This window comes from Plutella xylostella, chromosome 28, assembly GCF_932276165.1.
Source record: "Plutella xylostella chromosome 28, ilPluXylo3.1, whole genome shotgun sequence".
NCBI lineage: Eukaryota > Metazoa > Arthropoda > Insecta > Lepidoptera > Plutellidae > Plutella > Plutella xylostella.
Window position 1 is genome coordinate 1,310,967 of NC_064008.1, and position 21,835 is coordinate 1,332,801.

Consider the following 21,835-nt stretch of genomic DNA (forward strand, 5'->3'; position numbering starts at 1 on the left):
GGTGAAGATTGTGCACGGAGTCGAATGCCTGCTTTCTGAGGCTTGGCGTGATGTATGCTCGCGGAGGTTGAGTGGAGACATCGCAGTAGATGGGAAGATTGCTATCCATCGTGGCTACCTTTTTCAGTTTTAAGGTAGTTCCGAAGCGGAGCAAGTCTTGCAGTTCAGGGTCTTCGTTCTGAAGTCGTGCAAGAACTTGGAAGTCGATGGCAGCGGAGATTTCTTCAACGCGGGACAGGGCGTCGGCCACTACATTGTCTTTTCCAGGTAAGTATCTAATGTCAGTGGTGTATTGAGCAATGTAGTCTAGATAGCGGAACTGTCTTGGTGTGCATTTCTCTTTAGTCAGTGAGAACGCGTAGGTTAACGGTTTATGGTCCGTGTAGATGGAGAATGTCCTAGCTTCGACCATGTGCCTGAAGTACTTTATGGCTTCATACACTGCTAGGAGTTCTCTGTCATAAGCACTGTACTTCTTCTCTGTATTGGTAAGTTTGTGAGAGTAGAATGCTAGTGGTTGCCATGTTTTATCTATTTTTTGTTGCAGGACAGCACCAACAGCGAGGTCTGAGGCGTCGGAGGCTATGGCGAGTTCAGCAGAAGGATCCGGATGTGTCAGAAGAGCTGCTTGCGATAAGGACGCCTTGCAATCTTCGAATGATTTCAGAAGCTCGGGAGTCATGTGCACTGGATGTGATCCTTTTATTTTAGGTCCTGCGAGTACTTCGTTCAAAGGTGCTTGGAGTTGTGCGGCTTTAGGTATGAATCTTCTGTAAAAATTCAATACCCCCAGGAATCGTCGGAGCTCTTTCACCGTTTTCGGTACAGGGAATTCCTGGATAGCTTGTACTTTTTCTTCAAGGGGAGTCGTACCGGCTGCAGAAACTTTGAAGCCCAGAAAAGTGACCTCTGGTTGACCGAAAACGCACTTTCTAGTGTTGACAAGCATTCCATACTTTTTCAGGCGCTCGAATACTTGACGAAGGTGGTCTTTGTGCTGCTCTGGGGACCTCGAGAACACCAAAATATCGTCGATGTATCCGAATGTGAAATCTAGACCCATAAGAACCTCATCTATGAACCTTTGGAAGGTTTGAGCAGCGTTTCTTAGTCCGAAGGTCATAAATGGGAACTCAAATAATCCAAAAGGTGTCGTAATCGCCGTTTTCGATATATCGTCGCTGTTCACCCTTAATTGGTTATACGCCTTTACTAAATCAATCGTAGAGAACGTGGTACATCCATTCAGTTGACACGTGAAGTCATTAATGTGTCTGATCGGGTAGTTGTCCGGTATGGTCCTCGAGTTAAGCGCGCGGTAATCGCCGCAGGGTCTCCAGCCGTCGTCTTTTTTCTTTGCTAGATGCAGGGGCGACGACCATGAGCTTTCCGAGCGTCTAGCAGTGCCATTGATAAGCATATCCTCGAACTCTTTCTTCGCTATTTGCAAGCGGGTTGGATCCAGGCGTCTTGGTTTGCTAGCAACTGGAGGTCCGGGAGTAGTCCGTATGTAGTGCATTGTATTATGCTTAGACGGGGTATTCAGGCCAGCTGGTTTGGTTATTTCAGGGTACTCCTGTAGCAAGGAATGGTACTCCGAGTCGCCTGTGACAACTTTTATCGACGAGATGTCTTCAGATGACTCCGACTGCTTGCCGTTGACCTTGAGAGAGGTTATACCATCGATAAGGCGGTTGTTTCTACAGTCTACTAGTAAGTGGTAGTACCGGAGGAAGTCAACTCCGATTATAGGTTTGGAAACATCCGCGATGGTAAAAGTCCAGGAGAAGTCTCTTCTTAACCCGAAGTCCAGGTGTAAGTGAGTGGGTCCGTAAGTATTTATTATTGAGCTGTTGGCTGCTATCAGTCGTATTTAGTTTTAGTACAAGGTACTTTGACAGCTGACCGTGGGAAGACACACAGGTCTGAGCCAGTGTCCACTAGGAACTGCATCTTGGAGGAACGGTCAGTGATAAATAAACGGCCTGATGATGAAGGGCTGTCGGTGGCCGCTACTTCCGACGGCCCGGACAGTTTTCCGATTCTGTGTCCTTGTGGAAGCTGCACGGTTCCTTACACTTCTGCGCCTTATCACCGTAGGTGAAGTGGTAGAAGCAATGCGGGTGGTTTGCTGGAGGTTGCCTCGGACGAGACCGACTGCGGGAGCGGCTGCGTGAGAATCTGCGTCTGTTGGAGTATGGATGTTCGCGATCGTAGCTTCTGTCATTTACCTTGGACGTAAGCATGGCCACCTGCCTGGTAAGTTCGCTTATCTGTCTCGTTAGGTCGTGGTACGCGGTTGGAGGAGCTGAAGAGGTACTTGCCACCTGGGGAGATGATGGGGCTATCTCGTGCACCTTGTCTGCAAGTTCGGCCAGTTTTTCCAATGCAAGCTCACTCTGCGAAGCAACAACGGTTTGAATACTGTGAGGTAAACGACTAGACCATATTGTAGACAAGAAATCCTTTGGTACATCTGGACCTGCCAGGCTTTCCAGGTGTCGGAGGAACTGGGAAGGCTTCCTGTCCCCGAGCTCTTCATGCATCAGCAGCTGTTTGACCCGTTTTTCCTTAGAAGCGGAAAGTCTTTTAATAAGTTCTGTTTTCAGCTTTAGGTACTTATCTTTTTCAGGTGGGTTGGTGATGACGTCCTTGACCTCGGCAGCATATTGATGATCCAGCTGGGCTACGAGGTAACAAAATTTTGTGTCATCCGTAGTTATCCGCGACAAAACGAACTGACTTTCCACTTGAGCGAACCATAAGGCAGGTTCTTCAGGCCAAAATGGCGGCATCTTAACACCAACACGTAATATTTCAGGTTGCTGGATGGCCTGTGGTAACTCTTTATCCGAAACAGACATTATTAATTTCACGGCAAAAGTTGGGATCCGCTCCGCTTATGCCACTATGAACGCAGCGTTAAATAACAAATGAACAACTCGCAAAAGTACCGTCATACGATTAATAAAAATCTCAGCGGCGATGTTTAGGTAGGCACTTTTTAATGTTTAGCACTATGTTCACTTGCACTTCGCACTTGCACTTGCAGCTTTTATAGGGGTCACCAGTTGTAGGTAGCCGAGGGCGAACTACCATACAAAAGAATTTATACCTAATCCTATCCTAGGTTTAGTTAACTTTGAAATTTAATAGCTATGTTTGGAGTTTTAAATTAAAGAAAAGATTACGATAATTAAGTTATATTATAGATAAAGGATTACAATATTTGGTACAAATAAATTGAGGAACCGATGTTATGCGTGCGCGATAATAAAGCCCTCTGATGGTCTTAGCGCGGTAGCGGGGATGCATCGATGTGCTCTGAGGTTGCCACTATAGGCATGAGCGGAGCGATTTTGATCGCGGGCGTGGCGGACACGCCACAAATCCATGAATATCAAATTCAAAGTATGAAACCCCAAAATTTCTATACGTAGCCGTATACAGGATGTTGCAAAAAAGGTATACTCAGCTAAACCTACATGTGCAGCATGGTAAATCTAAGCCCGAAAATGAAATCAGAATTTCAAAATTTGCGAAAAAAAAAGTTAAAACATTCTCCATAGTAAAAAAGTCACGTGACCAACAAAGTTTCTGAAAGAAAATGATATTTTTTTTGCGCATGCTGCACATGCAGGTTTCGGCTTAGTATGTATGACATACCCTTTTGTTGGCAACATGAATAAATTATGACATTCATTATACTAGCCTTCTTCTTGTAAAACCCTGTATTTATCTGAATTTGAGAGTGCATTTCCTGAAATTAATAGTGCTGCACTTTTGTTCATAGGGCATAGGGGTAAAATATTAACATAAAAATGTAGACCAAATATCATTATTACTCAACCGCTAATTTTAGCATAGTTTACATAAAATTAAGATAACTTTTTCTGTAAAAGTATAAAATAGGCGACAGACAAAATATCTTATTCAGTGTTTTTTATAGTGCAAAAATGGAAGTGCGAATCCTATCTTTGGCCGTTCTGGCTGTTTTGCCAGCATTCGGTAGATATTTTTTTATAATATTTTAAATTTTATTTTTAAGACTTGATATTCATAATATGTTGATTCATATTGTGTTCATATTGTTGATTATTGTATTCATATTGTTGATTCATATGTCATTATTCATATGTTGATTATAATGGGCCTAAGAAGGGCCAAGGGAGGGACGGCGATCAGTCGGTAGACCGCCGACCCGTTGGTCCGATGACATTAGGAGAGTGACTGGACCAAACTGGATGAGTGTAGCACAGGACCGTGGGACTTGGCATAACATGGAGGAGGCCTATACCCTGCAGTGGGCTGACATAGGCTGATGATGATGATGATGAAGAAGTACTAAGTACTTAACAACTTTAAGAAACCCCCTTTAGGTCTTGTGATTCAAAATATCCTTGTTAATTTGATATTGAAGTTGATCTGACAAACACCCATAGAGCTAAACTAGGGTTTGTCACCGTGGTGCTCTCGGCTCTCACCGACTGGGCGACATAAAAAAAAAAAAAAAAAAAAAAACACGCACTCACGCCTTGTCCTAATGTACTCCCTTGCGGGGTAGGCAGAGGTGCATTGCTGCACCCACTTTTCGCCAGAGTGTTATGTTAGTCCCAATGTAATAGGGGGCGGGCCTATTGCCATTTAACGGGCACATCCAAGACCCGAGAACAAATATCTGTGTTTAAACAAATATCTGCCCCAGCCGGGAATCGAACCCGGGACCATCGGCTCAGTAGTCAGGGTCACTAACCACTACGCCATTCGGTCGTCGCGGGCGAATCTAACTTAAATACCCCTTACTTATACTTATATCCTCTGATTATCCAGTAAGGTTAGATGTCAGTCGCCCAGCGTGCCCTGAAAGTTTATCCTAAAGTCTGTTTTTTTCTCAAATAAGTACTAAATTGACAGATCCTGAATGGTTCATCAACAGTCGATTGTCCCGCTAATAGGAAGATACGTCACTTAATCAATCAATCAATCAATCATTTATTCAATTCACAATAATAAATTGTATCTGAATGTCACTTAAAAATACTTACAACTAAAAACTAAATCAAGAAAAATTAAAATATAAATTGTTGCATGCAGTACATATTTACACTTAATAGTATTGAATAAATAAATTGTAGTTATAAATTAGAGTAAATTAATAATAAATAAAAAAAAAATTATAATAATTATGAAGTTAATACAATTAAAATGTCAAAATCAATCATGCATATTGATATATTCATCTAATGTGTAGAAGCACTTTTCCAACAAGAAGGCACGCAAACCGTTTTCAAACCTTGTGACATTGTCAATTTGTTTTAAGTCGATTGGAAGCTTGTTATATAGGAAAACTGCCTGGTATCGCGCACAGTGTTTCGCAATTTTCAGTCTAGCCGTCAACATTTCAATATTTTCAATACGAATTTCTTTCCGTCTCGACTTGTTTCTTGTCGTTCTCTCGTCAGCTGACTCATACCTAGGCAAGTTTTTAGCGAGGTAAGTTAAAAGTACTAAAATGTATAAGGAAGGGACGGTTAAGATGCCCAACCTAACAAAAAATTCTCTACAGGAGACCCAGGGTGCAATTCGTACCATTGTTCGTATGGCCCGTTTTTGACTTACGAACGCTTTCCTCATATTGTAGTAATGACTTTGACCCCAGAACATTATGCTGTATCTTAACCTCGACTCCAGTAAGTATACCATTTTGAGACGTTCGAGGCTAAGCTCATCTCTTAAGCTTCTGATAGCAAAGCATGCTGAACTAATTGAACCCTCTATTGATATAAGCTCCTGCTTCCAGTTCAGGAATGTGTCAATGGTAACACCTAAGAACTTGACTTCTTCAACCAAACCGATCTTATCTCCATTGAACTCAATATCCAGCGTATCATGATTTCTGGCTGTGTTTCTGAAGATAATAGCACTAGTTTTATTTGGGTTCAAGTGGAGATTGTTGCTACTGAACCATGTATCGAAAGCTCTGAGAGCTGCTCTAACGTTTTGATTCAGTGTGTTAAGGTCGTCAGCATACAGTACCGCGTTTGTATCATCTGCGTATAAAACTAATTCAATATTTGGGATATTTCGGTACATATAGCTGATGAGATCATTTGTGAAGGTGATGAAGAAGATTGGGCCCAGAATTGATCCCTGAGGAACACCTCTCGTCACCTTAACCATTTTAGACTTAACAACCCTTTCTGTGCCGTTGTCGTCACATTTTAATTCAACAAATTGATGTCTATTTTGTAAATAATTTTTAAATATGTCAAACGCTTGTCCTCTTACTCCGTAGTGTTCTAATTTAGTTAGTAATATTGAGTGGTCGACTGTGTCAAAAGCTGCACTTAAATCTAGAAATAAAATAAAATCGCGGGACATCTGAGATTACAAAACAGATTTTACGTTTATAACCGACATTTGAAATATCACTCGTCAGCAAACTAACCTCCCAAACCCCCACAGCCCTCTCCGAGCTCTTCAGCGCTTCAACACCAGCCGCGCGGGCCGACTGGGAGCGCATCGTGGGCGGCTCCAAGGCTGCCAACGGCTCTGTGCCGTACCAGGTTACTATTTATTTATTTATTTAATAGAAATAGACACACCAACAACACATTGGATAAAAAGTTGTTCATGAAAAGATCATTATAAAAGACTACTTGCTTAATAAAAAAAAAATATTTGTCCAGGTGAGCCTGCGCTACTGGGGCGTGTGGCACTTCTGCGGAGGATCTATTGTGACACCGAGAGTGCTGTTGACGGCTGCGCATTGTGTAGAACGGTAACTATATACTTCTTCTTCAGCCTACAGCAGTCCACTGCTGGACGGAGGCCTCTCCCAAAGCATGAAAGATGCGAGTTTTCCACATCAAATCGTTACCAACCATCTTTCGGAAGTCGTTACCCCATCCTACACTGCGACGCGTCCTAATTACATAGGCACATACATATCTGCAAGCTGATGTTGTAGGTATTCGTAAGATGTTTCAGCTAAAACCTCTGTTTATTCGGCCATCCCTATACAATTACTGGAAACTACAACTACAAAAACTACAAGACTTTCGGTTGCGTGTTATCAAGAGTCCATAGAAATAGTAGTGACGTTGCAACCCCGTGTCGTCCGCCGCCAACTGGCGCCTTGATACTGAATCAATCACCGTACCCACTACCGTAGACTCTCTTACATCACACTTCATAAGATTCTTTTCATCCTTTTAATACCCACTCTTCCATTTCAATCACCGTACCCACAACCGTAGACTCTGTTACATCACACATCATAAGATTCTTTTCATCCTTTTAATACCCACTCTTCCATTTCAATCACCGTACCCACAACCGTAGACTCTCTTACATCACACATCATAAGATTCTTTTCATCCTTTTAATATCCACTCTTCCATTCCTCCAGGGCGCGCCCAGAATTCATCCAAGCTGTGGTCGGAACCAACCAACTCCGCTCCGGAGGTAAAGCCTACAAGATCCGCAAGATCGTCTACCATGAAGCCTATGACAATGACCTGATAGTGAATGACATTGCCATCTTGTTTACTGAAGACGAGATCGAGTTTAGTAGCACGGTCGATGCTGTCGAACTGAATGATGAACCAGTTGAGAAGGGAGAGGATTTGTACTTGACTGGTTGGGGAACTACTTCGGTAAGTGTTGAGGGTTCTTCTGGTGTTTTATGATCGCCTGGTACTTTTCTAATCCCCATTATTACAAGTAGTATAGTGGCCGAACCATCATCGTCAGCCTGTAAATTGTTGACTCCTGGACTTAGGAGCGCCACAACACTCTGTCCTCAGCTTTCGTTATCCAATCACTACCGGCTAGTTTGCGCTAAGCTATAAATGCCTTCATTTTGATTCGAATACAAATTCCTTTGCTCTGCAAACCATAAATTTAAAGTGATAGATCTAGTAATAAATTACGCTATATTAGTACCTACATACAATACCGTGGGTTTGATTGTTTTTCTGTCTTCCAGTACCCAGGACGGCTTCCCAACGACCTCATGCAGTTGGACCTGAAAGCCATCACGTACGAAGAGTGCAAGGAAGCCCACAAGAATATCAACGCGGTGTTCGAGACTCAGATCTGTGCGCTCACTAAGGAAGGCGAGGGGGCTTGTCATGTAAGTCTTCTTCTTAGGCTGTTGGCAACAAACAGTAGAGCTAGGTTAGGGTTTGTCACCGTGGTGAGAGTATTCAGACAGATTCTGGTTCCCAATTCGGTTAGGATATCAGTAGAAAAGCTGATGTCCGGAAAGCAATTCCAATCTATATAACAGAAGTGCAAATAAATAGGTACTTACCTAGTTTACTTACCTGGTCCTGTGCGTAGCTCCTTCTAGTCGTGACGTGAATCTTATCCATCCATTTGGGAAATCAGACTTGGACACTTTATTCGACTCCTACGCTCATTTTTGTACTCACTATTCCCAATTCTTCTTGTCGTATCGTTGGAAACTTTCCTATTGATGGCAAATTCGATTGGCCGCCATAATTGTCATTCTTCTTCTTATACACCTTTAATAAACCCGTCTATCTCTATGTCCACAGGGTGACTCCGGCGGCCCGCTGGTACGAGAGCTGAGGCAGGTCGGCGTCGTGTCCTGGGGGATCCCCTGCGCGAGGGGCAAGCCTGATGTCTACACCAAGGTAAACTATACTTTGCATGTTTTATGGAAGATACAATGTTATTTTGATTCATGACTGTATCTTCCAACCATGAGTCTCAGAGTAGAACTGTTGGCGGTTGGGTGGCCAATGTTATTCTTTGGCTGACTGTCCCTATCTTTGTATTACTTAAGGCCTAGGCACACCAATAGCCATGGTAGTGAGTGCCTCAGCGCTAGTAAATAATGAGGAATGTATGATACATAAATCTTCTGTCGGTGACAACAGTGGGACATACTAGCATTTTCCATCGTGGGGGAAGGATTGGCAAGATAGATTATTTTCAGTAAAGTTAGAGATAGACTCTTCAGTAAATAAAATTCACTTGTTCTAGGTGGAAGCCTACATGGGATGGATCGAGAAGACACTGTACGATGATGATGAAGACCACTTGAGGGACTTGTACCACATCAAGCGAAGAAACGACAAGACATACTTTACTAACAGACACAGGACTTTGCAGCACTAAACTTGTTATCCAATTAATGAATTTAGATTTGATCCTGACTGACTACTTGGGCTCATTTTGAGGGTAACTGCTTCTGTAAATCTGTAATACTTTGATTGTGTTTTGTTTTCTTATTAAGTTTTGTTTTATATTAGGTGTAGCTAGTAAATTTTCAATTCAACACAAGCTCTTTTATTTCACAATGGTCCTCTGAGATAATGATAACGACTTTGTTTAAATTAGAAAACTCTTTATTAATACAAAACTCATGCTATAAACTAACTAATATCACAGTTGAGCAAAGAAATTGGAAGAAAATCACTGGAAAGTTTTGTGATGAAATTTCAATTCCTTTGTTTATCAGTCGTTACCAAACATACTTATTTCAACATTCTTACGTTTCTATCGTATACATTCGTAAATTTGCTTTAACAATTAATTATTGTTGGACATAAAATTGTAGTACCTTCTTAAATCTAAAATTATCATAGATTAATAACATAATTAAGATACTTAATATGAAGAACATAAACTCCCATCTTATAAGTAACCAAATTATGATGGTTATGTTGAAAAATATTATTATTATTCCAACTGTTCTTGAAATTAATCTATCACTCAGAGAAGATTAAACAGATAGTAAAATAAATACTAAATCTCAATTTATCGAAACACGGGTTCGTATTATTGAATTTCATGTTAGAATGGTACACTTAAATGGTACTTAAAGCCCACCTATTCTAACCACACAATTAAACATAAACATCTGTCTATATCTGGACAGAATACCTTCATAAATTTATTTTGTACCGTACATGCATCGATGCTTAGAACTAACAAAGAAAAAATGCAATTCACTGGTGAAACGAAAAACTAAATTTACAACATCTCTAAAATGTAAATAGAGACGATGAAAATTAGTACTCGCAACCTGATCCAAACGTAATCGATGAGATCTTCATTGAATATGCCATCACTTTCATTATCAGAGTATTGAGTTGATGAGACAATGCTGATATCATTGGAAAAATCTCTTCCAAAGATACCGAAAGTGATTATTTGGCTGGGTTTTTCAAGATTCATTGTGACAGTGATGGTATTATCGACGGCGGTTTTGCTTTCAAAAGTGTAGGAATCCTGTGGAAGTGGCAAGATGGTTGAGGCTAGGGACGTTGGCAGCTGGATCGTGTTTTGTTTCGAGAAGTTTGCAGACACGTGGATCTCTTCGAAAAACACACTTGAGGTGGAGGTTTTCGGCCTGCAAAAAACAAAATTTATCTAATTACACACACACACACACACACACGCACTCACGCCTTGTACTAATGTACTCCCCTGCGGGGTAGGCAGAGGTGCATTGCTGCACCCACTTTTCGCCAGAGTGTTATGTTAGTCCCAATGTAATAGGGGGCGGGCCTATTGCCATTTTACGGGCACATCCAAGACCCGAGAACAAATATTTGTGTTTAAACAAATATCTGCCCCAGCCGGGAATCGAACCCGGGACCACCGGCTCAGTAGTCAGGGTCACTAACCACTACGCCATTCGGTCGTCCATTGTTTGTTGTCCAAATTTATCTAATTAAGTAACTATAACACAGTTGGGAGACCGAATGGCACGTTATGGAGCTAAGTGAGTGTTAAATGAATACCTATCAAACTAAGCACCTAAAACTTAAGTTATACCTAACTACCGAGTTAGAATAGAATATAATATATCTTTATTGGTGACCAATATAACAGAACCTAAAGTACTTATACCAGAAATAATGCGCAATTGCCTGTCTTATCGCTAACAGCGATATCTTATAGGCTACTGTTTATTCTAAAGAAAGGGTTTTGACAGACGCAGACAGATGGAAAACATATCATTGATCCGTAATTGCCTTTCAAGGTTTTTTCAAACCCTCAAAATATAAGTAAAACTCACTCAACAACACAGCTGCGGCTGCTACACGCCAGCAGTGCGCAGGTCTGCACCCCGAGGCTGTGTCGGGCGCCGTGGCGAGCCCCGCTGAACACGGCGAGTGAGTAGTTTGATGCAGCTTGGGAGGGCTCTGGAAAGTTGAAAAAGAAGTCTGTCTTATCTAAATCGGAGGACAGAGTTTGTGGTTTTTCTTAGGAGGTTTATTTATTGAGATATTTGAAAGTGTACGATTATCGGCTGTTAATGATGATGTCTAAAACTATCGATTCTTATTTCTAACTAACAACACGACATCAATAGGCGTGCGTACTATAGAAAAGTGAAAGCCACTAGTGCACTCTTGCACGTTTGTGATAAAAGAAATTGCCAGAGTCATGACAGGATAAGAAATGCAGATAAAATCAAAATGGCGGATCAATTAACAGATTTTTCAGGTGTAACAATGTAAGTAAAGACTAGATAGAAACTGTTGATTTTTCATGAATTACAAATAACATCGAAACCCAACATTAACTCACCACCAATCTTCACATAGAACTCGCAGCAGAAGCCCTCATCGCACACAGTGTCCCGGTACCCCCTCGCTGCTGCTTCCACGTCGAGTGGCCTCATGCTGTACTGGCTCAGGTCTTCGTGCTTGGAGATCTTAGAGGGGGCGGGGTAGGGAAGGGAATGTGGTGGTGAGCCTGAAACATGGGGAATGTTATTTGAGAAAGTCCTACTTTCAAAATAAAGTATTGAATTTACAAAGATTCAAGAAACCTTTTGTTTGACCAAATGCAAAGATTTGGATAAGAATGTTTCATACAAGTAAAAAGATAATTTCTCCAGTTAAACAGTGGTCACAAATAAATTAGGAATGATAACTTATTTCAACAACAGAAGAGCTGCAATGCTCCGTTATACTATAGTTGTCATGCAATCGATAAGCTTGGCAAACCGCATTCTTGTCAAGTTGCAGAAAGGAACTTTAAGCTTTTAATATCGGTATTAAATCGATGTCTGTTTCTTTCTGTCAGTATAGTTAGTTTATCCAAGCAAGGCAGCAATACATTTAAGGTCGACATTAGCATAGATTTTCCTTTTTGCACCTCAGCGTCTATCTGTCGTAATCTCACCTGTCTTGGGCTCTTTCAGCAGCTCAGCTACATATAAACTACTTCCATCGTCGAGCGACACTACTTTAACTTCGCTACTGCTGAAGAGTCCAGAGTTGAAGAGAAGATTCACACCAGCAGAGCTAGCCCATGATGAGAGGAACTGGGTAGCTGAAATGAAAAATAGGGATAGGTAAGTAATTGCACAAGGGAGGAAATCCGTAATACTAATAATAATTATAGCTACAACGATACTTATAATTAGTTAAATTACGAAGCGATACTACTTTGTATAAATTAATAAGGATCTTGGACAAATGGACCTTAATGAGGTGACACTAATCTGACTGACCAATGCTTTGAACACGACGGTGACTAAACCTACAGCCTAGATCTAGATCCTAAACTATTCAGTAATACAATACCAGTCCATGCTCCTTTCACTAAAATATACCTACTCCTCTTATGAACAAAGATGACACAAAGAATCGTCATTCAAGTTTTCTTATCCCTTGAAGGTACGAAAACAACTTACCAGTCAGGAACGGCAGTTCATCCTCCCATCTTCCCGCTCCGATGTAGTTCCTCCCACCAACCAGGCTACTCCTGAGGATGTCCTCCTCAACCACATGTTGGAACGAGGCGCCGAAGTCAGTGGAGAACTCAGCGACCTCTGGCAGCGTTGTGTTGCAACTGTTGATCAGGTTGACGGGCTTCCTGAAACTGAAGGTGAAGAGGTGGTGTTAGATAAAGATGCAAAATTGGGACGTTTGAAATAGGCGACGCATTTACTTTGCATATATATGTACGTCTGATGCACACTGGGAAGTCAGCTACTAACAGTGAATATCTGAATGTCTAACTAACCTTTTCACCACGGTGACAACGCTAATAAGAATACTGAACATCTCAGTTGAGTAAGTGTACTTGGATGACTTACCCCGACTTGCACAAACAAATTAAATCTAGATTTAGTGTAAAATCTCGATTTAACCATTAATTTATATGGATTGTCGTTTCTTAAATCGTGATTTTACTCTAAATCTAGATTTAATTTGTTTGTGCAAGCAGTTAGTGTTGGAGTCACATGTGGTATCAATCTGGACGACAGGATTATAAACTAAAGAATTTGTGATATTTATATGACAGCTATGAAAGATTGATAGGTACTTCTACGTAATGATATTTATTTCCTACTCAATATCAAGTCAAGTTCAATATTATTAAAACTAATGAATGTCCGATAAACAGTCATGAATCATGATAAATAAAACTATTAGGCGTTTCAACAACATAATATCAGGATAAACTCGTGTTTACAGCTAATCTATCTGATAAATGGATGCGTGAAAGTATAAACGATAAGTTTAGTATGCTTTTATATAGCCACCCAATACAAAAAGCCACAACCACAGATAGTGATATTGATAAATCTATCATTTCTTTCATGACTTGAGATAGTCTCGCAGTCACCAATAGAAAGACTTTGGACTTTGAACCTTTCCTTTTAATTCTTACGTTGAGTTTGTATAATCAACAGCCAATAATCCTCCAATACTGGATTTAAGTCTCCTCCTAACACTCTGCCTACATCCTTCCTCATCCTTTTAGTCTTTTAACTACAAATTGTAAGAATAGATCAGGACGGTGTGGCACCACAAGGTGTGCTTCTACAACCTTTTGATTGACTTTGAATAAACAATTTATAGAAGAGCAGATGATTGATGGCTGATGGATGGAAGATTTTATGACAATCATATCAACATATACTTACACAGACACCATCCTGCCATCTCTATCAAACACCACATTGTTCTCAAACACCTCGTACTGTTCGTTGCATCTAACGCTCTCCTCCAGTTGAGCCATCACGTAGACCCTGGCTGAGCGAGCTGATGATGAGATGGACTTTATCATCTGTGGAGGGATAGAGGGGTATCATGAATGTAGGAGTAGGAACATAGAGTTGGTAATAGAAGTAGGTATTGACTATGATCTGTTTCCTTTTATAAATATTCTCTTGTAAATATGGCGTCTAGCAGTAAAGATTGTTTTCTCATGTTGGGTTTAAAATAAATTAAATAACGTTGTTCAAGTGCATCCGGCGGTTTCATTTTCATCCCACAACTTTTGGGGGCTCGTCCGGGATGAGAATAAGCCAAAGGTGCTGAAGATGGTGTAAATAAGGTGTAAATAATGTAAATAAGGGGGCGTGTTCGTGAAGCGATTCACAAACGGAAAAGATGGCGGCGGACTAAAATGGTGAAAATTCTAAATTAATGAAGGTGAAATTTAAGGTGAAAGTTGAAGGTGATAATGATTTATACGGATTATTAATACGGTGAAGGTTAAAAATTAATGACATGATGATGCTCAGCATGCAGGCGGCGATCCCGCGGTTCACGGGAGCGGACCCGACGTACCCGGCGGCAAGGTGGGTGGAGGAGATCAGTGACAATGCGGAGGTGTTCGGCTGGTCACCTTCACAGAAGCTGCTGATGGCGCGAAGGGCACTGACTGGGGTAGCAGGTCTGTGGCTCCGCAGTGAAAAGATGTTTAAGAGTTTTGACGAGCTGCAGCAGGCTCTGTTGGAGGAGTTCCCCGATGATATCAACCCGAAGGTGATCCACGAGCTCATGACAAACCGAAAGAAGAAGCGCGATGAGAGCTGTTATGAGTACATGCTGGTGATGAAGGAGCTGGGGAAGCGCGGTGGATTTGAAGACTATGTAGCAATCCAATACATAGTCGATGGTATCGAAGACTGCGTGATACACAAGGTCATGCTGTATGGTGTCACGACATATCCGGACCTGAAGGAAAAGCTGAAGATTTATGAATACATGAAAAGGAAGATGGCAGCATCAGCTAAGGAGGAGACAAGAGGCGAACGACCAACGGATGTGTCGGTAAAGCAGGATCCTGATCAGCGACAGAGCAGCGGACACAGATGTCAGTCGGAGATGTCGGCAAAGCAGCCCTCGATTATGTTCGAAGTCAGAATGGACGAGGCGACTAATATGAGCAATGATTATTCGAAGGAAACAGAAGTGACAGGCATAGATACGAAGACAAGTTCTATCAGTTGTCAAACGGAAGTTGTACATTTTGTAAATAAACAGGTTTTGGAAAATAAAAAGGAGGAACTTTTCAAAGAGGCGCCAATCGAGCTGAATAGTATTAAGGAGATTTTTGAACCAAAATTTGAAGAGGTAAAGAGTCAGATAAAGATTGTGGAAGAAAAAGGTGAAAAGGTGGTTGAAAAAGAGCATTTATCAGGCGAGGTTCTTTGTGTGTTGAAGAAGAAAGATGGCCCTAAAAGGAGAAAAGTCGATAACAGGGTACTTAATAAGAAGGTGTATGAAAAAAGATGTTTAGAAGAATGTAGACAGAATCAAGATAGTTTGATAGAGAATCAAATATCTTACAAAGGAAATGAGGAGAACATTAAGAAGAAAGAAATCGCGAAGAGGGTACAAGAGAGTTGTAATTTCTCTGATAAGATTATGAAAGACGCAATGGAAAAAGACTATCACATTTTACGCTAAACACTTACATGAAGCCATTGCCTAGATTTATAGGACTCTGAAGAAGGTGATTTCTATGTTTTTATTTGATGATTATGATGAATGTGTGACGAAGAATGAGTGTGTTTTAATTACGGTGGCATTTTTATTTCAATAGGAGTTAAGTTGGTTGTGTATATTTGTTTGTTATAATAAGTTTATATTGTAGTTTTACTGTGTTAAAAGACACTGAAAGGTTCAGGTTTAGTTTTTTCTTTGTGTTTTCTAAATGATGTTTAAAGGTAGTCAGTAAATATTTATGTTGTATAATTTTTCATAGTCTGAGGGCAGACTATCTGCAGGATGGCCGGGTTGTAGGAGTAGGAACATAGAGTTGGTAATAGAAGTAGGTATTGACTATGATCTGTTTCCTTTTATAAATATTCTCTTGTAAATATGGCGTCTAGCAGTAAAGATTGTTTTCTCATGTTGGGTTTAAAATAAATTAAATAACGTTGTTCAAGTGCATCCGGCGGTTTCATTTTCATCCCACATGAATAAGCTGCAGGTTTAAAAGCAGCCCCTGTTAAAACTCCCATAAGTACACCATGGTTATAGTCTACTGCAGGACATACAAGGACCCCAAGGTTTTGCCTGGCGCTCCATGTATACAGGGCCTCGATCACGAGTGCTGTCAACTCAAATCGCTAGCGTAATTCGATAGCAATTTGTATGATAAGTGACTACAATTAGTATTACCACGTTAGCCCGTGATAGACACACTGACCGTATACGTCAGGAATACCCTGGGCACTGGGCAGTCAGCTACTGGCGCTAATCTGACCTTCAAACTCTAGCTCACCATAACGATATGAAGAAGCATTGCATACTTATATAAATAGCATAGATATTTTACAATTTACGTAACTAGGTAATGGTTCCATGAACCAATTTAAGACAATCAAGGCACGTTAGGTGAAATTTAATTAGATAGTCAATCTAGTATCGTATTTTTATGACTAAGAGATAAGTGCTTGGACCACAACAGTCCTGAATGTATCAAAGTGTATCTGTATACGCATCATCATCATCATCATCATCATCAGCCCTTAATCGTCCACTGCTCTGTCAACAACACTCTGTCCTTGGCCTTCCATATTATGCTCACGACTGTAACCCCTAAACGCCGAACAGGGAAGGCAGCGGGTGACTCGCAAGCGAGACACCCGCTTTTCGTTGTCATTTTGTACTCACGTGATAGGTCGCGAGCCGTATCACAGTTCTTGTGCCTAAGTCACGATTCATAAAAAGTAATAATTAGTGAAAAAGTAAACGTACGTTGTCATAATGATTAGCATCACGTTTCTGAATGGAGGACCTCTGACCCTCGTTCTGTGAAGACGGCAGCATCAGAATATCCAGTTTCTGAAGAAAACATAAAAAATACACAATGAAATATGTTTTGCATACAAAAAGTTTAACAATGCATCTGTAAGTAAGTAGGTAGGTAATTAAGAACTTTGTCATGGTACTTAATCTAAGTTAAGTAAGTACATCGATATAACATTGAATATTTCGGTTTATTTTGGTTAAGTACATTCCTGATGATGATGACTAATTGACGCCAACGGCAAAGGTTATAGGTTCTCCGGTAGATATTATATACCTACCCAGTACCATTACTATATAATACCTTTATTTATTTATTTATTTATTATTAAAGATACACCAACAGCATACATATTATTACAGTCTTTAAAAGATATGTTGTAAGGTCTTATATCTAATACGATATGCCAGTTACAGGCGTATACAACATTATTAAAATCAACAAACCTTAAAAGTAATAAAATTAAAATTTTATAACAAAATTAAAATATTGACAATAGAATTCAAATGTAAATATTAACAAATATTGTAAATTCGTTAATTAAAATTACTAATACTGAAATTAACTTATACTGAAAATAGTTGCAGTATTCCACTTTGGAACTTGGGTAAACTGTCACTAAAGATATCTATGTTCGGAAGCTTAGTACTAATTTCATTGCACTCCTGGCAGATTCTGTTCATTGGGGCGTGCAGACCAGTGTTTGTTTTGGACGTATGGATATGAAATATTTTGTTGTTATATTGTAATTGTATTTTTGTTTGTTATTATATTATGAGTAGTAAATCTTTTACTTGTCTAAGAAATCTACTAATAGCATAGCTCTTTCCATGGACATTTCGATGACTACCTAGGTACCATGTAATACCTAGGCATCTGCCTATTTGCATATGTACTTAGCTGTATTTTCTGTGTAAAAAAATGGCAGGTCATAAGGTTGAGGTAAGACAAAGAAAGGTTTTGTCATAGATACATAATTTCAGCACGTACCTACTTAACTGAATATTTGCAACAAATCATATAAGGTAATGAGGACATAGCTATGTGCCCTCTATTATTTAATTTTAATAAAAATAATTTCTCACCATTTTGCCAGCTTCTTCAATGTAACGGTCAAAGCTCTCCACTTCAGGTCCATTTTTCAGGTTCACCACCACACCGGCTTTGTAGAACCCCTGAAAATAAACATTAATATATTATTAAGTATTGTACAAATTTCTTTATTGCACAAATATTATAAATAAAATAAGAGAGCAACCCGTATTTACGTATGCTTAATACCTATGTATACCTGTTCCATCGAGGTACCGTTCTATCGAGTGGAGACTACGAAAAGGCAAGCGTAGCGTGAGACGCCTTTCGACCCGCTGGACCGACAACCTTAGACAGATGGCTGGTAGTGGTTGGATGAGGAGGGCCGAGGACCGAGTGTTGTGACTCTGCTTGGGAGAGGCCTATACATGTCAAATAGTGGACGACTATGGGCGGATGAGATAGGTATTCCACATAAGTACTTACTGCATAAAATATTTCCATAACAAAATAATGCGACCATTTCGCTCATCGATAAATGAAAGGGTTACAAAAGGTCATCACCATAAAGTAATGGAATTGCTTGATAAAAAATATTGTTTTATTTAAAACTAAGCTCGAATATGGAGAAAAGTTTATTAAGTAAGTATAAGGTTAGTATAATATCTAAAAAAAATACTAAGTATTCCGCAATTCATATCGCACCTTTAGTAAGTACTAAAAGTTTGTATAAAACAGCAAAAAAACTATACCGACCACGTTTTGTAAAAGAATATAAAATTGTGCATCTGCTTAGTCCCAAAATCTCTTTAGTACAATACATATCCTAGTACAAAAGATCTATTTATCCTATCCCTTTCTATTAACGTCTCCTCTTATCGTCCTTTGTTTTCGTCCTATCTCTTTCTTTCCCAAGGACCAGACAGAGAAGGACAGTGGAACGTCCCCGAAGCCCGCAGGAAGCTTCTAATCTCTTTGGTAAATGGAGAGATCACGAACTTTGGTGGAAGTGTTTTGAAGAGCTTTTCATAACTAAAGTTCTCAATTCGTCGGTATGTATTTTTTAATTACTATGAGCCGAGCCATCCTTTGGTTTTGAGAATTATTTTATGAATTAAGTAACTACCTATTGTTTATTATTTGCTGCCCTATAATGATTGTGATTTATATTTCAACTGAAACATAAAAATAAACATTATTTTTAGGGGTTACAGCTGGTTAGATTTTGTCTATTGAGCTTATGAATCTTGTTTCAATTCAGTTTGTTTAAGCTCATGATTACATGATAGCCCTTTGGATCAACCCACCCGCGTTTCCTTGTTAACTCCTAACAGAGATTGATCTAGAAAGTATTGGTCCTTAGTGTGAACCATCTAGATATTATAGTTTATAAATTCTACAGTGCTTATATAGAAAAGTCCAATAATAACCTAACCAATGTTAAAAACCCCCGACATTGAACACTAAAATTGACATATCTTTTGAACAGCTAAGCCGATTTTGATATACTAGGGCTAAGCACACTACGCTATGCTACCATGCACAGACACATTAAACTTATAACGCACTTCTTTTTCGTTGGGGGTTAAAAAATAAATCTTAGGTACTAGATCTGTAGGTAATATTTAGGGCCAACATAGCTTATGACCCTCTGGATGCTGGATGATGATGTATGGTGTGCAATGTTTATTTGTTTAGCGTGTATCGGAAGTTTATGCATCAATAACAAAACTTTAAGAAGATTTGCCCTTCAACGAATGACTCCTGATAATTGTTGCTAACTTGTGATCTAGTATCTAACGTGAACTTAATTAATACTAAGTGAGATGATAATTAATTACTTTGGTTTTAAATTGAGTTCCATTCATTTTTAAATTGAGTTCCATTAATTTAAGTCTTATTGTTGGAGGTGCAAATAAGTGGAACTTTATCAGTTTAAGTGTAAGGATACTTTCTACAGGCACTGTAACTTCGGGAACTGAATTTACTGAAAAACTTTAATTAGGAGACCAACTCTGAAACTTTTATTTGCTAAGGTACTTATGTAATGCTAGGTCGTCGGTCGTGGGTAGATGATAAAAAATGTCACGCGTTTTTATTTTTACTAAGTACCTAATAGTAGGTACCTAGTTATCTAGTTATTTTTTTTATAAAAGCGTTTAGGTCTTTTCTTTTTTACCTATGTATTCCTATATTAAATATTTAACCACCGACCACACAATAAAATATTATAAAATATAATGCTTTTAGCGTTAAGTCCACCCTTTGTACTTTTATTTGTAATATTTGTACAATAAAGAGTTAAATAATAAATAATAATAAATAATAAAATAAATCTATGTCATAAAAAATATACAATACCTTCATAAAATTATATTTCTCTAGTTATAAAATAAATCTTAAAAATACTTACAACTTCAGAAAATGTGACTCCAAAACATAACAGCGTAACCACAAAATTTAAAAAAACACCCCGCATTTTCAACTATTTTTTGAAATATTTTATTGAAGATCCAAAAACGCGCGTACTCCACACCACAGGATTCAAACGAATGGAGTAGAAAGAGAGAAAAATTATTCATGTGAGCATGAGTATTGAAGATAAGGACTAGGAACAATGAGAAAGGCGAGATGAGCTTATATTATCATGTATACTGATGATTTTTTCTAATAAGTATCTGAAAGCCGGTCAATACGGTGTCAAACTATATTATACATATATTTTGTTTAAAATTCTACATTATGAGCGTTTCCTTAAATATCATTTTTTGCTGGAAATATTGATAAGTGTGTCAACATTTTAGTAACTCAAACTAGCAAGCGATCATGATACAAATGTGGAACCGGTATCGCCGGTACATTTCCCCTTATTTAACTGTTTAAGCAATGTTTTGGGACCATTCATCATAAATAGAATCGGTGCATTGGTAGGGGAATAGGGTGGGTAGACGAACAAAAACTAAAACTTTTTGACAAAATGGAAGTGGAGGATGAGAAAAGGAATAGTTAAAAGTAGGTAAGGACCTATAAGATTGTTAGAGATTGGGTTTAATTTGTTGATATAAGTTTAGTTTACAGATTCAACTTTTTTATTCAAGAATAAGAAATATCTCTGTCTATCGAATTCATAAGGGCTACCTACGTTTCCCATTAGTGTATTAGTCTATGCCCACGTCATAGAAAATTCGCAAATAGATAAATGGAATTACAGTAGTTTGTTTCCTTAGATAGATAGATAAGTGGTGGATAAGTCTTTGATTACAGTTGCAATTCTAGGGGTTATCTCACGAACAAGTTGCTCACTTGCTTTCCATCGCGTGATAGCCGCGTGCTAGTGCTATTTATAAAAACACGATAACAATCAAACAAACAGAAGTCAGCTGAATAAAGTGAAAGCTTTAATCTTTTGGTAGATTTACAGTGGATTAGGTATTGTGTCGAGGATCATCTTTACGAAAACGATTTGCTAACTAAACGTACCGATTGTGTGACACCTCTCTGAAATGTCGAAATTCAGAAACGCAACAAGCAACGAATAACCATCCATAACTTTTGCTAGACGACCGAATGGCGTAGTGGTTAGTGACCCTGACTACTGAGCCGATGGTCCCGGTTTCGATTCCCGGCCGGGGCAGATATTTGTTTAAACACAGATAGTTGTTCTCGGGTCTTGGATGTGCCCGTTAAATGGAAATAGGCCCGCCCCCTATTACATTGGACTAACATAACACTCTGGCGAAAAGTGGGTGCAGCA

At 39.3% G+C, this 21,835-nt stretch overlaps 3 protein-coding genes across 3 annotated transcripts; 1 reads left to right on the plus strand and 2 right to left on the minus strand.

Moving 5' to 3' along the window:
* Window positions 1-2,012: 2,012 nt before the first annotated feature.
* On the minus strand, window positions 2,013-2,864 carry LOC125490820. Its single transcript, XM_048631157.1, has one exon. The coding sequence runs from the start codon at window positions 2,862-2,864 to the stop codon at window positions 2,013-2,015; it is 852 nt and encodes a 283-aa protein (XP_048487114.1).
* Window positions 2,865-5,665: 2,801 nt separating this feature from the next.
* Window positions 5,666-9,336, plus strand: LOC105389421 (chymotrypsin-2). The gene is made up of 7 exons (XM_048631158.1): window positions 5,666-5,690; window positions 6,466-6,566; window positions 6,690-6,781; window positions 7,412-7,658; window positions 7,991-8,137; window positions 8,565-8,663; window positions 9,016-9,336. The coding sequence occupies exons 1-7, from the start codon at window positions 5,666-5,668 to the stop codon at window positions 9,148-9,150; spliced, it is 846 nt and encodes a 281-aa protein (XP_048487115.1). The 3' UTR covers window positions 9,151-9,336.
* Window positions 9,337-9,362: 26 nt separating this feature from the next.
* Window positions 9,363-20,630, minus strand: LOC105389407 (vanin-like protein 2). Its single transcript, XM_048631340.1, has 9 exons — window positions 20,495-20,630; window positions 18,135-18,224; window positions 16,998-17,084; window positions 13,928-14,070; window positions 12,689-12,876; window positions 12,175-12,324; window positions 11,575-11,742; window positions 11,060-11,186; window positions 9,363-10,387 (listed from the first exon to the last, which is right to left on the minus strand). Exons 1-9 carry the CDS (start codon window positions 20,558-20,560, stop codon window positions 10,009-10,011), a joined length of 1,398 nt encoding a protein of 465 aa, XP_048487297.1. The 5' UTR covers window positions 20,561-20,630; the 3' UTR covers window positions 9,363-10,008.
* Window positions 20,631-21,835: the final 1,205 nt, after the last annotated feature.